This window comes from Neofelis nebulosa, chromosome 12, assembly GCF_028018385.1.
Source record: "Neofelis nebulosa isolate mNeoNeb1 chromosome 12, mNeoNeb1.pri, whole genome shotgun sequence".
In the NCBI taxonomy this organism is placed as follows: Eukaryota; Metazoa; Chordata; class Mammalia; order Carnivora; family Felidae; genus Neofelis; species Neofelis nebulosa.
In genome coordinates, this window is record NC_080793.1 from 36214053 (window position 1) to 36230733 (window position 16681).

A 16681-nucleotide genomic window follows, 5' to 3' on the forward strand; every position below is an offset into this window, starting at 1 on the left:
CTCACCAAAGCATCTCACAAATACAAAAACTAAAGCCCACAGACAAAAACATAACCCCAACCCCCAATCCAAACGCTCGGCTCCTAAAAAATAAAATCAAAATCGAAGAAAACAAAACACATACAAACACAAAATTCACCTAACACAAAACACACAGACGAACACCCAGTAATACAAAATCAAAACACATCAAAACACCGCGCAGAAGCAACAGTCTTCCAAACGACACACAAAAGGACAACCTCCTAGGACAAAGTACAAAACACGTAAAATTAAAACCCACCAGACAGAAAACAAAGGCCATCAGAAAGGCCAGGACTCACAGAGCAAAACCCTCTTAAAATGAAATCCACGAAAAAACTACACGCAAAACACCCGAAACAAAAGACTCTCTCAGAGATAATGAAAAGAAAATTCACGGGAAACAAATAAAAACAAAACAAACCCTCTAAATCGAAAACAACCCCAACAACTCCCGCCCCCAGCCTGGGGTGAAATGTCAATTCCGGGAGGGCTTTTGATCTCTAGGCGCGGACAGGCCGCTCCTCCTCGGCTCTGCCACCCCGCGCGGGCTAGGCGAGAGGGCGGGAAGCAGGAGCTGGGGCTGGACAGCGGAAGGAAGAGTCGAGCTCTCGGAGAGGGCCAAAAATCGAATCGCCGGGGCAGGGACCCGGACTCGAAGCGTGCAAGAAAGAGGCGGCGCAGGGGGACTGCGCAGATTACTTGGTGGGGGGGCCGCCGGGGAATCCACAGCCACGTTTCCGATTGTGGCGAAATCGGCTCAGTGGATAAGAGATGTCCGGTTCCCGCCAGCCTCCCCTACCCCCCCTTTTCTCGAGCTCTGGGCTCTTCCCCCTAGGTTGCGGCCCAGCCTCGTGACCACCCCCTCCAAAAAACAAACAACACTCTTGCTGAGGGCGATTCACTTTCCGAAACTGCCATTGTCCGGAGGGCCAAGAGTCCTCCTGCAGAGCGCTCCCCCGCCCTGAAGAACCTTGCCCCTGCGACCACCCCACAGCGGGGCCCCACAGACTTCCAGTGGCCAAGCCTTGCAGCTGGACTCGGGACTGGGGAGGGGGAAGGGGAGTGAAGTTTTAAGCCTGGGCCGAAGAGAACGGGCTGGACGTGCCACACCACTGCCCCGTCTCTCTCGGGCTGATTTCCCCTCTTGGAATCAAGTCCCGGGTCTCGGGGGCGGGCCCGCCGCAACGTCTCCGGGCTAGAGGGCAAAGGGATTCTATTTATGGGCCGGGGTAAGGTGTCCAGGACTCCCGCCAATCTCCAGGACCTCTGAGATGGTTCTGCTCAGCTCGGGCGCTCCAAAGCCGAGGCCCGGATTTTATCTCCATTTTATAACCTCTATAAGCTCCGGGCCAGAATGGGACATGGTTTGGGAGGGAGCTCTGGGACCAGGAGGCTGAGTGGGGACCTGGGGGCTTTAGGGTTCTGGCACTACCCTAAAGTCAAGGACCCGGCAATGTTATTAGAGCTGCAAATTGGGGTGGGGGTAGGATTTCTGGGGGCTGGCGCCGCCCTAGGGGTGAATCTGAGGAAACTGGAACGCCCCCCTCTACGCCTGGCGACGCTGCTTGCCTTTGCACCCCCTTCAAAAACACCTGCTTGGCGAGGTGGTTATTTTTTAAAAAACAAAAACCCGGCCTGCACCCGCCTACGCGGCGGGGCTCACACCTAGAGGAGTCACCCGCACAGGGCCGCGACATCGAGACATCGAGACGCAGGGGTTTGTAGAACGTGCGGCCACGAGGCCAGGGCTTCCCGGCTTGCCTTCGGTCCGCACCTTCTCGTGGGCGCGCGGGCTAGCGCCCGGCTCCGTTTGAACCCTTCCTTCCCTCCCCCCAACCCCCTATAAAAGTCCAGGGCGGCGCGGCAGCGGCACTGCTGCTCTCCCGGCCTCCCGCACTGCTCCGGCCCGGCTCGGCCCGGCCCGCCCCGTCTGGCCAGCTGAGCAGGCCCGGTGGCACAGCGCGGACACCCTTTCCCTGTTCGGGGCCGGCAGTGCGGGGCGGCACGCTGGGGGCGCGGCGTGTCTGGGGACATCTTGTGATGTTGGCGAGAACAGGACATGATCTCACATGGCGAGAAGCTCTTTAGTTCCTTAATCATTTCACGGTGCCTTCGGACGCTTTTTTTCCACCTAAAACGTTTAGTTTCAGCTCAGTGATCAGCTACCCCAGCTCGGCGGGGGAGCGGAAGGCTTGAATTATTCCGACCTGTGAGCGGCCCCTGGCACCAGAAAAAAAAAAAAAAGAAAGAAAGAAAAAGAAAAAAAAAGAAAAGAGAAAGAAAAAAGAAAAAGAAAGGGGAAAAAAGGAAAAGAAAAGAAAGAAAAAAAGAAAAAAGAAAGAAAAAGAAGCACACACAAAAAGTGGAAACTTTTTCCCCCTGTCCACTTCATCAAGTTCTGGAAAATCAAAATGGATTTAGAGAAAAATTACCCGACTCCTCGGACCGGCAGGACAGGTAGGACTGCGATCCGGGCTTCAGGCATGCTAACTCCAGGACCCAGCCGGCTCTGGTCCTCACGCACGTCGGCCCTGGGGGAGGGAGTGAGCCGCATTTTCTCAGGGATTGACTGCGTGTCTGTCTGCGGCGCGTTTTTTATGTCTTTTCACCAATTTGTTCACACACTTCTGCATCCGTCCAAGTATCTGTGAGTTTGTGTTTTTCTCTGTTACTGTATGTCTATCTGGGGGTCTGAAAGTTCATTTGGGTCCGTGTGTTTACATAGGGGCTCAGAGTGTGCGTGAGTGACAGTGAGTTTGTGTGTCCCTGTATGTGTATTTTCAAAATGTCTGTGTGCCTAAGAATTTATGTGCCTGTGTGTATGCGTATCCTTATATTAATGGGTGTTAGTCATGTTTATGAGTTGATATTTCTGGGTACTGTACTCTGCATATCCAAAATGTGTGTCTGTGAGCCGAGTGTATGTAATTTGGAGAAGTGTCTCAGTGTACATCTACTCCTTTAAGGGCTTGTGTTTACCTGTCGTATCCCAAGTGCCTTTGGCAGTGAGAATGAGGTGGTTACGCTGACTCCTCCATTTTTGGATGCCAACAGCTGTTCACCGTGTACATGCCAATGTACACAAGAATGCCTGCCTGGAGGCACAGAGATGGATCTAGGGCAGTGGGGTTCTGTTGTGCTAAGCCTGCGGATGGTCAGGCTGTGGTCACATAATGTTGGGAGAACCCGGAATGGAGGCGTGATTTCAGGGAGGGCCGTCCCTGGGTGTGTGGGGTACACTGCTTCACTCTGTGGGCTCTGTTGAGTCTACCATTTGTATGAAAGTGTCTCCTGTGGCAGGCATAACCTTGGCGGGTGACAGCAGGCAACCTACAGGCTAGTTGTGACATTTCTAGGGACCTCCAGCCTGCCTTCACTTTTTCCTAGACAAGCCTTTGACCATGGTGTGTGTGTGTGTGTGTGTGTGCTCTTGCGCGCACGCTGTGTGCACGGGTTTTATCTTGTGGGTGCTGCTCCAGTGGAGGAGAGCACAGTGGGTGGACATGTATGCCTAGCCTGGGCATCCAACTCTGGTGCCTGTATAAACACGGGCCTTCCTGGCACAGAGCTTGGTGTGCCACCCACAGGCCCAGGCAGTGGTAGCAGAGTGTGTTTATATCTAAGAGGAAGTGGCAGGCAGCAGGAGGCCTCAGTTTGCCCTGAGGTTAAATCTGGGTATAGGAGCCTCTTTTACGCATTAGGCTAAGTGTACTAACCCCCCCACCCAAACACACTCCTGGCCCTGCGGGCAAGAATTCCACTTCCATTATCCTCGTGGATCTTTGAGGCCGTACCTCCATCTCAGCCTTAAATACTGGTCAAAAAGCAGAGAGAGAGAGAGAGAGAGAGAGAGACAGACAGAGAGAGAGAGAGAGAGAGAGAGAGGTGGACTTTAACTCTAAACCCAGACAACTCCCTGCACATACATAGGTTTCCAAAATTGTAACAGGAGAAATGAGGACAGAAATCTAAGAGGTGGGGAATTAAAGCGGACTCCCCAAGGTTAAAGTGCATCAGGAAGGGAAAGGAATCGGAAACCCCCTCTGCTCCATCCCCTTCCTCCTTCCCCACTGGGGTCCCTCGGAGGGTAGGACTCAGAGAGTCGCCTGCGTCGGAATGAGGACTAGGTGTTGTGTGTATGTCGGGAACGGGTCAGAGGCATGTGAGGCTCCGAGGGAGGGTCTGGGTGGCTGGCAAGGCAGCCTCTCCCTACGAGCTGTCTACCCAGAATGTAATTCAGGGCGATCGATGGGCTCTTTGATTAGTTCAATCGCCTGAATAATCGTTTAATCAATAAAGCATTTCATTCCTCAGTGAGGCAGACCTGGGTGGGGCTGGGGGGCCCTAGTCTGGCCCGAGTTTTAAAATCTGGAGAGCCACGCCCCATCTTCTCCTTTGGGCTGGGGTAAGGGCCGCCTCCTCTGGCAAGGGTGGACATCTCAGGTGACACTGCACTTCCGCCTGTCTGCACCAGCCTGCGCCCCAACTGGGGGGAGAAGAGACAGCTGAGAAGCTGGCCAGGCTCAGGGCATCTAGGTCTGGTTCTAAGGGATTTGTGTGGGCTTCTCCCATTTCTCAACTTCGAAGCCTTTTATGGGCCACTTGACCTCCTTTTCCTTCCTTCCAACTGTATTCCATTCCCCCTCTTGACTTCAGTTTCCCCATCTGTACAATGGGGAAGGAGTATATGCCCTTTTTGCTCTAATTCCAAGATCAGGTGAGGTCAGCCTTGAGCAGGGAGCCACTTAAGGACCCTCCTGTCTACCCTCTGATCATTGTGGTACCAAAAAGGAAAAACTGACGGCAAGAGAGGGGCAGGGACTTGTCTGACATCATACAGCAAGAAGTACAAGAGTAGGTACTACAAGAAGTACTACAAGGAGTAGGACTGACAGGTGACTTCTCTGCCATTAGACCTCTCATTCTTGCTGGGAGAGGAGTTGGAGCCCCACCCTCCAAAGGCCCCCGTGGAGAAAAACTATTCTTGGCCAAGCTAGTTTAAGGAGTCCAAGGCCAGGAAGGCCAGGAGAGGCTGAGCACTGTCTGGGCATTGGCATCTAGCACCCTAGCTCTGGGATGAGCCTGGTGGAATGATAATAATACTCCCTAGCCATGGATCTTCATCTTTCACAACTTTGGGAGGCCTCATCTCAGGGGTCTCTCCATTAGACACATAGGGAAGCTGAGCCCTAAGAGAAGGGGCCTGTAGCCTGAAGACTTTGGGAGAGAGGAAGGTAGTTCCAGAACCCCTGGCCTTCAGGGTGCACTGGTAATGAAAACAAACCCTGACAAAGGCAGTTTACGTGGTTCTTGAAAAATTTTGTTAAATTCTATTTTTCATATACTTAAGTGATTCCTACAGAAAGACCCTGATCCAGGTGCAGGAATCACACAGGAATTCACTCTGCCACCACTAGCTGTGTAACCCGGGTCAGTTGCTTTCTCTCTTTGATACTTTAAAAGTGAGGATTAGACCCAGGGTAGGTGAGGGTGAGGGTGGAGGTGGGAGGGAGCTGGCTGCCTCTGTTGGAAGAGCATGTGTCTCTTGATCTCTGGAGTCTTGATCTCAGGGTCATGAGTTGGAGCCCCATGCTGGGTATAGAGATTACTAAAAAATAAAAAATAAAAAATAAAATAAAATAAGGGTTCGAGAGAGAGGACCTAGTGAGTTAAGACAGCGATAGCAGCGGCATCTTTGACTCCTTCAAACTGAGCAACTAATCTGAGCCCTATAGGCCTCCCTTCACCTCAAACAAGAGAAGGGAGATGGGCTGGAGGAGTAGATTTCAAGCCCCTAGAGCCCTTTAGCAGTCCCAAGCCCAGACTCCTACGTCCCAACTCCTGCGTGGCGGGTGGGGCTGACTGGGCAGAGAGAAAGTGGAGGAAGGGAGAGTATGTTGAGTGAGGGCAGGTTGCTGGCTGAATATTGAGGTGGACGCTCCTCTGGAGGTATTTTGGCCTCTCATACATTCTCAATGGGCTTTTTTTTTCAACAGCAGAATTTTCAAAGGCGATTCGACTTCCATAAATTGAGTTCCTTCCCGGATGGTTTCCTTTCCCAGTCTCCTGCCTCCAGTGCTTAGCACAGGGCCTGCCGGCCCTGCTCAAAGTTGTACCGTTGGGGATCGTAACCCCGTGACTGTTGGACACAGCAAGTCCCGACCTCATTCAGTGCCATCGTTGAGACCAACTCCCTGCTAGTCCTTTCCATCTCTCATTGCTTGTCTCTCTACTAGTCTCACTCAGACCCGTGGGCTCATGAGCCCTCGGAGGCACGACTGTGGTGCCGAAGCCCGGCTCCTTCATGGAATTGCTGTGTAATCTTGAACTAGTTCTATAACTTGTCAGGGCCATCGTTTGGTGGCCTGTAAGGCTGGGCTAGGTGGCCAGGATGTTAGGTCTGGTGGTGCCTCTTGGCGTTAGAAGTTCCCAGAAGACGGCTGCCTTGGAGATGGTGAATAACCCCCACCCAGAGGGAAACTTCCTCTGTCATGGGCACCTGTCGCCCAACAAATTGGGCAGCTCAGCTAAAGCCTGTCCTGAAGCAGCACGCCTCTGTGTGAAGTGGGAGTCCAAGCTATTCCTGCTCAGTTAATATCTGTGGTTCCATCCCTCTCCGGCAGTACTTCCAAGATTCTGTCCAAGCTGCACAGGTATTGGGAAGAAAACTGGTTTGTGCCGGCATATCCTAACTGGGTTCTTTGATTTGGCAGCATCCACACCCTCACCTCTCTCCCAAACTCCCTGCCATCCCAAGAGTGGCTCTCTTCTGAGAGAGGTTCCCAGCCCACAGCCTTTCCTCTACCTTCCTCTACCTTCTACGTGACCTTGGACAAGTCCCTCCTCGGCCTCAGGTTATGCATCTGAAAAATGGGGAAAGCAACGCCTCAGGACCCTTTTGGCTCTAAGACTTTAGAAGTTGTGGTTCTAGGCCCGGACTCAACGAGTGTGGCTGGAGGTGTCCCTCAGGGTGTCCCACACTCCCGCCTCTCCGGTGGGAACGCTGAGCCACCACTTCAAATTTTAGTCAGTTTTTATGCACCTCGTGCCACCGGGTGGAAAGAACATGGGAACCAGGATGAGTAGCTCCTCTCTGCTTTTGCAGAGATGGGGGTTTCTGCTTCAAGACGGGGTCAGGTTTGAGGGGGTGGGAGAGGGATGGTGGGGAGGTGGTGAGGATCGGGACCTGCACAGTCCCAGACAAAGGAGAGACAACGCAGCCACTCCACCCCAATGCACACCGCAGCTTTCTGGGCCCCAAGAGGCCGCTTGGGGCCGTTTTGCGCAGCTGTGCCCTGGAGGGGGTGGGGATGGTGTCAGCACCGGAAACTTATCTACCGGTTAGGGGCAGCTGTGTCTGGGACAGTAACAGAAGGTGAGACCGAAGGCTAACTCAGTGTAGGGAAGTGGCGCAGAGGTAGAGAGAAGGGAGACTGAGGCAGAGAATGAACCAGGATTCCTCTCAGGAGCAATCAATCTGTGCTCTGTCTTCCTTACAAGCCTAGGTCTGGAGAAGTTATCTCAGAGCCCCTTTTTATGTTTAATATCAGAGGATCATTACTTGTGAATTACAAATGGTGGGTTTGGGGACCACTTCCATGAGCTGCTGGGGCTGGAATCTTCAGTGTATTTGCCAGTGCCTCCTGGGTGTAGAATCGCTGTCACATGCTTCCTTTTCAAAGTCCATTCCTTTGCTTGTTGTCTTCTGGACCAGGAGAGTCTGTTAGAAATGCACGCATTTTGTCTTAAAAGCAACAAGAAATTCCCCGGAAAAGGGAAGGAGGAGTTTTCTCTACAGCAGCCTGGTGTAGCACGCCTGTCTTGGCGCAGCCCTTGCAGATAGAACTCGCCTGCCCACCTGCCTGCTTCAGGGACCCTCATTAGCACTGGACTAACACGACTGGCTTCATTCAGTTCCCAAGAAGTCTTGCGTCAGATGCAGTATTACTCCTGGAAACAGAATCCTTCAGCTGCGCATCACTAGCCCCCAAAGCATCTGGCAGTTCCTGGTCTGAAGCTGGAAACAGAGGCTCATGGCTCAGTGCTTGGACAACCTGGTCCAAAGCCTCAATTAGTCTCCTCTCCCAGGAGCACCCTGATTACTAACTTTAAAGGGGTGTGAGATTTCTTTCCTCTCAACGTCTCTGCATTTGTTAGCTCAGAATTGGGGTGTCCTGGGGGTAAAATGAGGGAGGGAGGTGGACGAGGTGGCGGCGGCAGCGGCTTAGTAGGCTCTTGAAATGTTTAAAATTGTGAAATGTTTCCTCTGGAAGGAGTTCCATTAAAAACTAGGTAAGCCAACTCTACCCATTTTACAGATGAAGAAACTGAGCTCAGAACCGGGTAGATGTGCTCACACTACGAGTCTATTGCGAATCTGGTGGCGCTTAGATTGAAAACCGGATCTTTTACTGCGCTCCGATTTTCCTCTAATATCCGTGTGTAGATTTTCAGGAAACTATTCCTCCACCCTCCCCGTTCACCTCCCCATCCCCACTTTGGCCGCCCCAATCTCTTAGGGCATTCCAAGTTCCCAGCACTGCGGCGGGGAGGTCAGGCTCCCGCGGGATCTTCGGCGGGACTCTCCAGGCCCTGTGTAGATCCCCTTACCCCTCCCCCCATCCGCGCTCCGCTAGGCCTTCGCCCCGCGCGTTTGTCAATGAACGTGGCGCCGCCGCCTGGGCCCCGCCCCCCATTCTCTCCTATTGCCCAGGTGTCCGCTAATCAGGCGGAGCCCGCCGGTTGCTTAGCCAATGGGACGCTGTCTCGGGCCAGGGCCGGCTGCCACAGCTCTGATTGGCTTGATGAAGCGTGATTGGCAGGTCAGCCCCCGCCTCGCCCCCGCCCGGAGGGAGGCTGAGCCCCGGGCGGCGCTGTCCACACGCAGCGGGTCCTGAAAGCGGCTCCGGGGCGGCGCGGTGGCGCACTGTGCGCGCCGAGCAGGCGGAGGGCTAGCGCCGGCGGCGGCGGCGGCGACAGCGCGGGCAGTCAAAGCCGACAGCGGCTCCATCTCAGCACCGGCAGTCCCAGCGGCCTTGGTGGAGAGGACCTTCCGCTCTCTCGGTCCCTCGCTTCACGCCAGGGGCAGGCGCGGCGGCCGTCCCGGAAGAGGCAACTGGAAAACAGTGGAACCAGACCCCTGAGAGAGGGCAGCGGGGCTCGAAGAGTTGGTGGGCGTGAGGCAGATACTCAGGCGAGGAGGCTACTGTCGCTGTTGTCCCCATTCCTGGTCCCAGCGATGGGGGAGCATCGGGGGCCGGGGGAACTTTGAAGGCAGAAGCTCCGGGGGTGTGAGAGCTGCAAGCTCCTGGGGACTGAGGAGTCACGGCCCCAACGTCAGTGACGGAAGCGTCTCCGAACCCGCCGGGGCCCCAGCGCCGCCAGAGAGGAAGTTCTTTGCAACTTCGTCCGAGACGTCGGAGAGCCGAGTAGAGAGAGGCTGGGGCTGCAACTCCAAGCCCCAGAGATTCAGAGAAGCAGAGAAAGGATCCGGTGGAGACCGAAGGGTCGAGGAGAGACTCCAGAGGCAGCGAGGCCGCGGAACCAGCCTGTCAGTCCGCGGGCCTCGCTGCCCCCTGAGTGAAGCCAAGGGCCGTGTGTCCCGAAGGCCTCCTCAAAAGCCGCTCCTACCGGAGGCCGGGGGCTCTTTGCCGTCCCGGAGACGGGCCCCTACGCTATGCCCCCGAAGCTGCCGGCTGCTTGGCCGCAGCTACTTCGGCCCGAGTCCGCAGCCACTGCCTGAGCCAGCCCGAGAGGGAAGCCACCAGGACTTGGGCGCCCCGCTCCCAGCCGGACGGCACTAGCACCGTTTCCCGCCTCTAGGCGCAGCTCTCGGCGATCTCCAGCGGAGAGGCTCTGAGAGAGGCCCGGCAGCTCCAGCAGCGTTTTCCGAACCCAGATCGCACAGAACCCGGCCTGGCGGCTCGGCTCCCTAACCGCGCTGGGCAGCCCCTTGGCGCCGGGAGGCGGCGGCGTGGGCCGGCCTGCAGTCTGGAGCGCCCCGATGGAAATACACTGTAAGCACGACCCGTTTGCATCCATGCATAGTAAGTAGGCGGCGAGCTCGCTTCTCTCACTCTCCGGCCGGGACGGGGTTGGGTGTGCCGGACCGCGGGGCAGGTACCAGGGCCAGGAGGACTCAGGACTTCCGTAGCAGCGCAGTCAAGTTGGCAAAGTGCAGTGCTCCCAGGCAGGGCATGTGGAACGACGCGCCTGGTTGTCCGACCCAGAGCTCGGCCAGAGCACCTGGTACCGGGAATCCCGCCTCCAGCAACGCGTAGTGTAGGCAGCGAGTTGCAGCCTCTCCAAGGGCTCCGGGCAGCAACATCCCCGCGTGTTGGGAGAATCCTGGCTCGGACCTGAAGAGGGCTCCAGGCCTGGCTAGTTGGAGGGCACGAAGTTGTAGGAGAGGTCAGTCTAAGTATCAGACAGTGCCCCACACCCCAACCTGGGGTGGTGCCTTTTACAGCCGTGGGGCATCAAAAGGGACTGAGGCTTGGAGGGAAATTGGGGCCTTGACCAGCACCTGTGTACTTGTATGTGTGGAAGAAAAGGCTGAGAAGTAAGCAAGGACACCAAGTCCAGAGCTCTAAAGGCGCCCTGGAGTTGAGGAGTGGGATCTGAAAAATCAACAAAGTGGCGTTCCCTCAGCCGAGCTTAGAAGCTGCCGATTCATACAGAGACCCTTAAAGACACCATCAAGTCCTTCTCTTCAGGACACTTGCCTCATGATGGCTTCACCCCTTAAAAAAAACCCCAGAGGTCAGTTAGTCATAACAGGCACGCCCCCCCCCCCCAACCGTGGCTTCTGTAGGAGACGGGAAGGGTCATTCTGGGCACAGGCGAGGCTGACCCAGCTGCCTGACCCTTCGGGATCTGCCAGTTCACCCTTTAGCACAGCTTCCTGTGAGATGAGCGCTTCTCTCATGGTGAGTTAACCCAGATTAGATTCAGAGATTTCAAGGAAATTCCAAGTGGAACGAATCGCGTTTCCCTTCTGCTCACTGCAGAGCTGGGCCGGAGCAAGGCGCCAGGCTTTGGCGGCATCTAGCAGGGTAGCCTTTTTGAGTCCCCACGGGCAGCAGGTCAGGGAGTTGCTCCTGGACTGGGAGCTTACCCAAGCCAGGTTTCCTTCAGACAGCCCAGGATCCTGCTTACTCAGCCGTGAGTCCCCTATTTAACAAAGGCAGCACAGACCCGGCTGGAGAGAAGGCAAGCTTCCGAGGCGGATTTGTTGGTTTCTGCCCTGGAGGGCCGAGTGGCCTGGTAAGCAGGGAAATGCTGATATAAGCGGCAGGGGCTGGTTGTGGGCAGGTCAGTTTCTCTTTGTGTCAATTTCCCGAGTGCAAGGTAATCCACCAAAGCAGCGAGGAGATTTGCGTACAGAAGCGGCTTGCGCTGGTCCTACCCCAAACGATTCTTCACCATTTGGGGCCTGTGCCAAAACGGTTTCCTGTCCATGGTGACCCCAGCGTCCCTGGCAGCCTTCTCTGGGGCAGACTTGAGCCATGCTCTGGGGAGGATCTGTTCTCGCAGAGCCAGCGAGAGAACAAATGAGTTGGGGTCAATACTCTGAGAGGTGGACAAGCCTTTAGCTCAGCTAAGGGGCGATTGGGGGACAAAATGGAGAGGGTTGACCCCTGCACTTCTCTCCTCGCCAGCCACAATTTACAGAGTCTCGCTGCCTCCTGTGGAGAGCCAGGAGCCCCAGAAGTCGTGCCGGCCCTTGGGGAGATAGCATCAGAACCAGTGGTCTCCTGGCTTATGCATGAGGGTGGAGAAGGCAGCTCCTTCCAGGTGCTGGTTAGCCAACCAAAAATGCCAGTGTCTCTGTCCCTCCTTGTCCCTGCCTTCATCTGCCCCTTCCTCGAGAAGTGCTCCCTCCTCCCATTTTCAATCATCCCGGCTGCATGGTGGGGGGCTGGGCCCCAGCCAGCCTAGCTTTCAGAGCTGGCTTCTCTGGAAGTGCCTTGGTTCTGACGCCTAAAGCTATTTGCTTGTACACTGTAGGCCCACCCTGGCCCCCAATTTGTTGGCTATTGAGGGGGGTCAGCTTCTCCCCCTGCTTCCCCCATCTCCCCCATTCCCCATGGAGCAGGACATCATCCGTGGGGAGGTGGTAGTAGGGGAGGGCAAGGCACTGCTGGGAAATTGGCTCCTGTGTTCTCTTGCCCCTACTCCCTATTCTAGACTCATCCTTTTCATCAGCACAATGGCCTCCCACCATCCCTGCATAGATGTCTCCTTCCCCCAGGTAGGGTTTCCAGTTATAAAGCACTTTCATGGGCAATCTCCTACCTAAGTGTCATCTAAACCCTCTGCTACACCCATTTTACAGAGTATGATAATTTAAGCCAGATAGACAAAAGGACTGACAGGAAGTTTACATGGGCAGAGCTGGAGCTGGTTCTTGGGTATCCTGGATTCATGGAAGGGGAGAGGGAGGGACTCAAGATTCCAGAGAGAGGGCAGTGGCCTGAGTGAGTACACACATGTGCAAGACACTCTCTCTGTTTGGTTTCACTATACCTGTACTCATGATCGGACTGTCCATCTGTGTCAGCGCCTGTCTGTCGGTTAGAACCCATTAAGGAAATTTCATCCCTCGTCTTTCCTTGTGTCCCTGTTTGCATGTCTGTGTGCCCCTTCATTTATCCTCTCTGGTGCCACTAGGAGGAATTTCAATAACCCTGTGGGGTTCTGGAGTTCAGTCTTCCCTCTGAGTCAGCAGAGACCCTCTCCTCAGGACTCTTTACCCAGCCATGGTCTTCACGATTTGGATAGGGTCCCTGGTGGGTAGTATGTCCTTATCAGGGCCTAAGGAGCATCTGTGGAGGCCAGCCCTTCCAGACCAGAGCCACAGAGGCCTCAGGGTATCGTCAACCCTTCTCCCCTCACCTTCCTCCAAACCCTGAATAGTCTTCCCTGTGGAGTCAGTATCTGTGTGTCTGTTTCCTGGTCTTTGCCTTGATTTGTTTGCATCTGCCTCTGTGCCAGGCTCTCTGAAAATTCTACTTGGCCTTGAGAAGTGTAGCTGAGAACATGCACTGCTCAGGAGGTGAACCCTCACCCAGCTAAGGTCCATAGGAAGTAGAGGCTGGGACTTGGGTCCTCTGAGGAGATGCAGGGCCGGAGCCGGGGTCCCAGAAAACAAAGATTCTTCTCCAAAGAAGTCCCCTGTCTTCCAAATACCCCTTTACTGGGCTTCCTCCATTTTCTCTTCTGGTCTTCTTGCCTCCCATGTACGCCACACTCACCTTTCTTTTCCTTGCCTGTACTAGCTGATCCATTCCTTTTTCTCTTCCTCTGCCTTTCTAACCTGAGGCTTCCCTTCTGGGCTCTCTGTCCTTGCTGTCTGTGTCATTTAGTTCCTATGCATTGCATCCTTCCCCTCCCTTTTCCTCTCTTCTTTCCCCATCCTGCCTCCCTCTTTCAGGCCTCTGGTTTTACTTCTTTCTAATCTCAGGGTAAATGGGAGACACTGTCTTCTCTGAGCAGGTAAATTACCTCCCAACCACCCTTGAAATGCTCTCTGTTGGATAGGACTGTGACTTAGGCAGAAAGGGCTCACCTAAGTGAGTTTGGGAGTCTTCCCAGAAAGTTGAGGGAGATTGGGGGCTCCAAGGTCATCCTGAGTCTGAGGTCAGCTGTGGTTATTGGATCGGACTCTGGAAGAACATTGGTAGCCTTGTCTTTGTGGTCAAAAGTAGAGAGTTTGGGGCCTTGCTGCCACCTAGAGTGTCCGACCCTGGGAGTTTTTCCCTGGTGCAAACGGCCCCCGAAGCTCACAAATGTCCTGCGGGACTGCTCTTGGAAGTTAAGTCCTCTTGAAGGTTGCCACTCTGTTTTGGGCAGAAATTTTACATTGCCAGTGGTATAGGGAACAAGCGATTGCAAATGGGTCACAATGCCTGGGCTATAGGTTATCTCAAAAGTGCTGGATGCTTTTGGCTTCCTTCTTGTCCTCTCAGATGGGCTTGTACCAATTTTGAATTTACTTTCTTCTTCAGGCCAGCCTGTTCTTTAAAGATCTGTACAATCCTTTTTTATTAGATGCTCCCAACCCCAGAACAAAGCCTTCTTAAGGCCCTCAACCAGGGGTGGCCGCAGTCTTTCTGTTTTGGGTGAACTACGCAGTTTTCTTTCTAACTGCAAAATCCTGTTGGGGATGGTTTTCCTTTTTCTTACATTTGGGGTGTTTTAGAACAATCAAAACCAATGAAAGCTCGTTTCAAAAATGAGAGAGAAATTCAGCTAAGAATTAGAATTAGGTACTGTTATTACCTATAAAATTATGTTTTTTCTTGAAATCACTCTGAGCTTGGAAATTTGGGAAATATTCAATTAGGACCCTCATGGGAAACTTCAGTGAATAGCTTTGGCAGTTTTTAGGAAATAGGTTATGTTATGAGTGTCCCCCCCTTTTATTTCAGATGTTGTTCATGAACTTAGATAGTAATTGAGTGCTTGGTGGGGGATTGCTGAAATGAGGTGGCTATTTTATGTTTTAGAGCTGGAGACAGAGAGAGAGAGAGAGAGAGAGAGAGAGAGAGAGAGAGAGAGTGTGTGTGTGTGTGTGTGCGCATGGGTGACATCTGAGATGCCCTAGCTTCCCTGGTACAGTCTAGTCCCAGGCAAGTCCCGGTTTAGATAGAGATTTCCCCATCATTGGCCTCTGAGCTGCCAGCAGCATTGATAAATGCTTGGACTTGGCTTTTGGCTTTTGGCTGTCCTTAGTGATGTCAGTTAGTGGCTGATTAACAGCCACAAGGTCAATGATGTTACATACTGGATGTTATATACAGTGGTGCTATACTGGATCACTCTGTGTTTACTGGTTTTGCTATTCATTTACTTGGATTCCTGTTTCCCTCCAGATGGACTTTGGTGTAAGAGGAGGGAGCTTATTGGGTTGGAGGAGACACTTTCCTGGACTCCTTTTACTTAAAATCCATCTCAGAGCCCTTGTAAAACCTGGGACTCGGAAGCCTTCTCCAGCTTCTTTATTTCCCCTGAACCAACTTAAAGCTGCTTGTCATTTGCAAAACACTTCAGCAATTCCAAGGAAACTCTTTTATAACAAATCCTGATGTGGTAGAGTGGAATGTGATCCTCTGACCCATTTCTTTTGTGTGCTCTGAGAGGGTACAGTCTGCATGTCAACCTCACCTTTTTTGTTTGTTTATTTTTTGCCTTTACTGAGGGATGAGCCCCATCTTGTTAAAGAAAAGATTTTTATCAAGGCAATGGTTGGGTTTTGTTTCAGTACTGTACACACACTATTTAAATTAAAAAAAAAAATCTTTAGCCTTTGAATCAGATTGCTGATTAAAAAAACCCAAAACCCATTTTTCCCCCTGAGATCTAGGTTTATTGGAGTAGTTCTTTTCACTTTTACAGATATTTGCTAAAAGGAAAATAGTTATATTTTTAAAAATCTCTTTAGATTTGATGTATTCTAAAACATTTTCTCCCCAGGATCTTTCTTAGACCTCAGCATCATGCATGTAATAAGTTAGGTCTCCAGTATAGATTGGGGTCTTTCACATAGTCCATTGTTAACAAAAAATTACAAGGCAAATTACAACAAAAATTGAAGGATGGGGATGCTTGTTATCAATAGTCCGACGGGCTGAAGATGGACAAAGGCAAAGGTTAATTTTAAAAAGCAATCTGAGGGGCTCATGAAGCCTGCACGATCAGACTCCAGGCTCAAGATCTCCAGCCTGCGGCCATTTCCGATCAGAGGGGCTGTGGGCGCTTACAACACGCTTCTTCTCTCATGTGACTGGTTCTAACCACCCTTTCTCTCTGCTTTTGTTTTTGATCTGTTTCAGGACATGGAGGAGTGAATCAGCTTGGGGGGGTTTTTGTGAATGGACGGCCGCTTCCGGATGTAGTCCGCCAAAGGATAGTGGAACTTGCTCATCAAGGTGTCAGGCCCTGCGACATCTCAAGGCAGCTTCGAGTCAGCCATGGTTGTGTCAGCAAAATTCTTGGCAGGTAAAGGCAGAAGCTGCAGGCTTCCCTTGATTTTTCAAATAACGACCTAAAACATGACCCAGTAGCTGTCCAACGTGCGGGTGTCATATTGAAAATCATGGTGGCACTTCACCCACATGCATAATACTTAAGAGTTTGCAAAGCTCAAGCCATTCAATTCAAAGTAGTCCTGGGAAACCCCTGTTTCAAGTGACATGTGGAATGAGGTGACTCAATCAGGAATGACATGTTTTCTGAAAGCCTGGTGAATTATTCCAAAGAACCCAAGAATAAGAGGTTCTTGGGAATTTCCCCTACACATGTTAGGTGAGTCTGGGGCCTGAGCAGGGCTGGGTGGAAAACCCACAAGTTATAAAATCACGTTATTAGAGTTCAGTGTTTCATTTTAATGTCTTCAAAAAGCACATTCCATTTTTAAAAGTCAGCTGTCATTTTCAGTTTTTGGTTATCACCAGCCTTATTATGTTGGGCTGTAGTATTTTCCTTCTACACATTTTGTTTCCTTTGTAGTGACAGGGATCCTAAGCATATATTAGAGAGGGAAAAAAACTCAAACGCTAACTCTCAAATCTGACATTTGAAAGTTGCCACTTGACCCGTCGATTTGCAGCAAGCAAAATACGAATAATGCCAATTCTCCCAGAGGGCTGTAGAG

General features: G+C 52.6%; 1 protein-coding gene across 4 annotated transcripts in view; it reads left to right on the plus strand.

Annotated features, from left to right (window-relative positions):
- The first annotated feature begins 1620 nt into the window (after positions 1-1620).
- The window catches only part of PAX5 (paired box 5), a 195746-nt gene continuing 180685 nt past the window's right edge, over positions 1621-16681 (plus strand). Inside the window, exons 1-2 of one of the 4 annotated variants that reach the window (XM_058694895.1) lie at positions 1621-2481; positions 15861-16026. In XM_058694895.1, the coding sequence (XP_058550878.1) occupies positions 2436-2481; positions 15861-16026 (212 nt within the window). In that variant the 5' untranslated portion in view covers positions 1621-2435. Of the gene's footprint in view, positions 2482-9317; positions 10071-15860; positions 16027-16681 lie in introns of those variants that run through there. The other 3 variants (XM_058694897.1, XM_058694896.1, XM_058694898.1) reach the window with 3 other exon arrangements.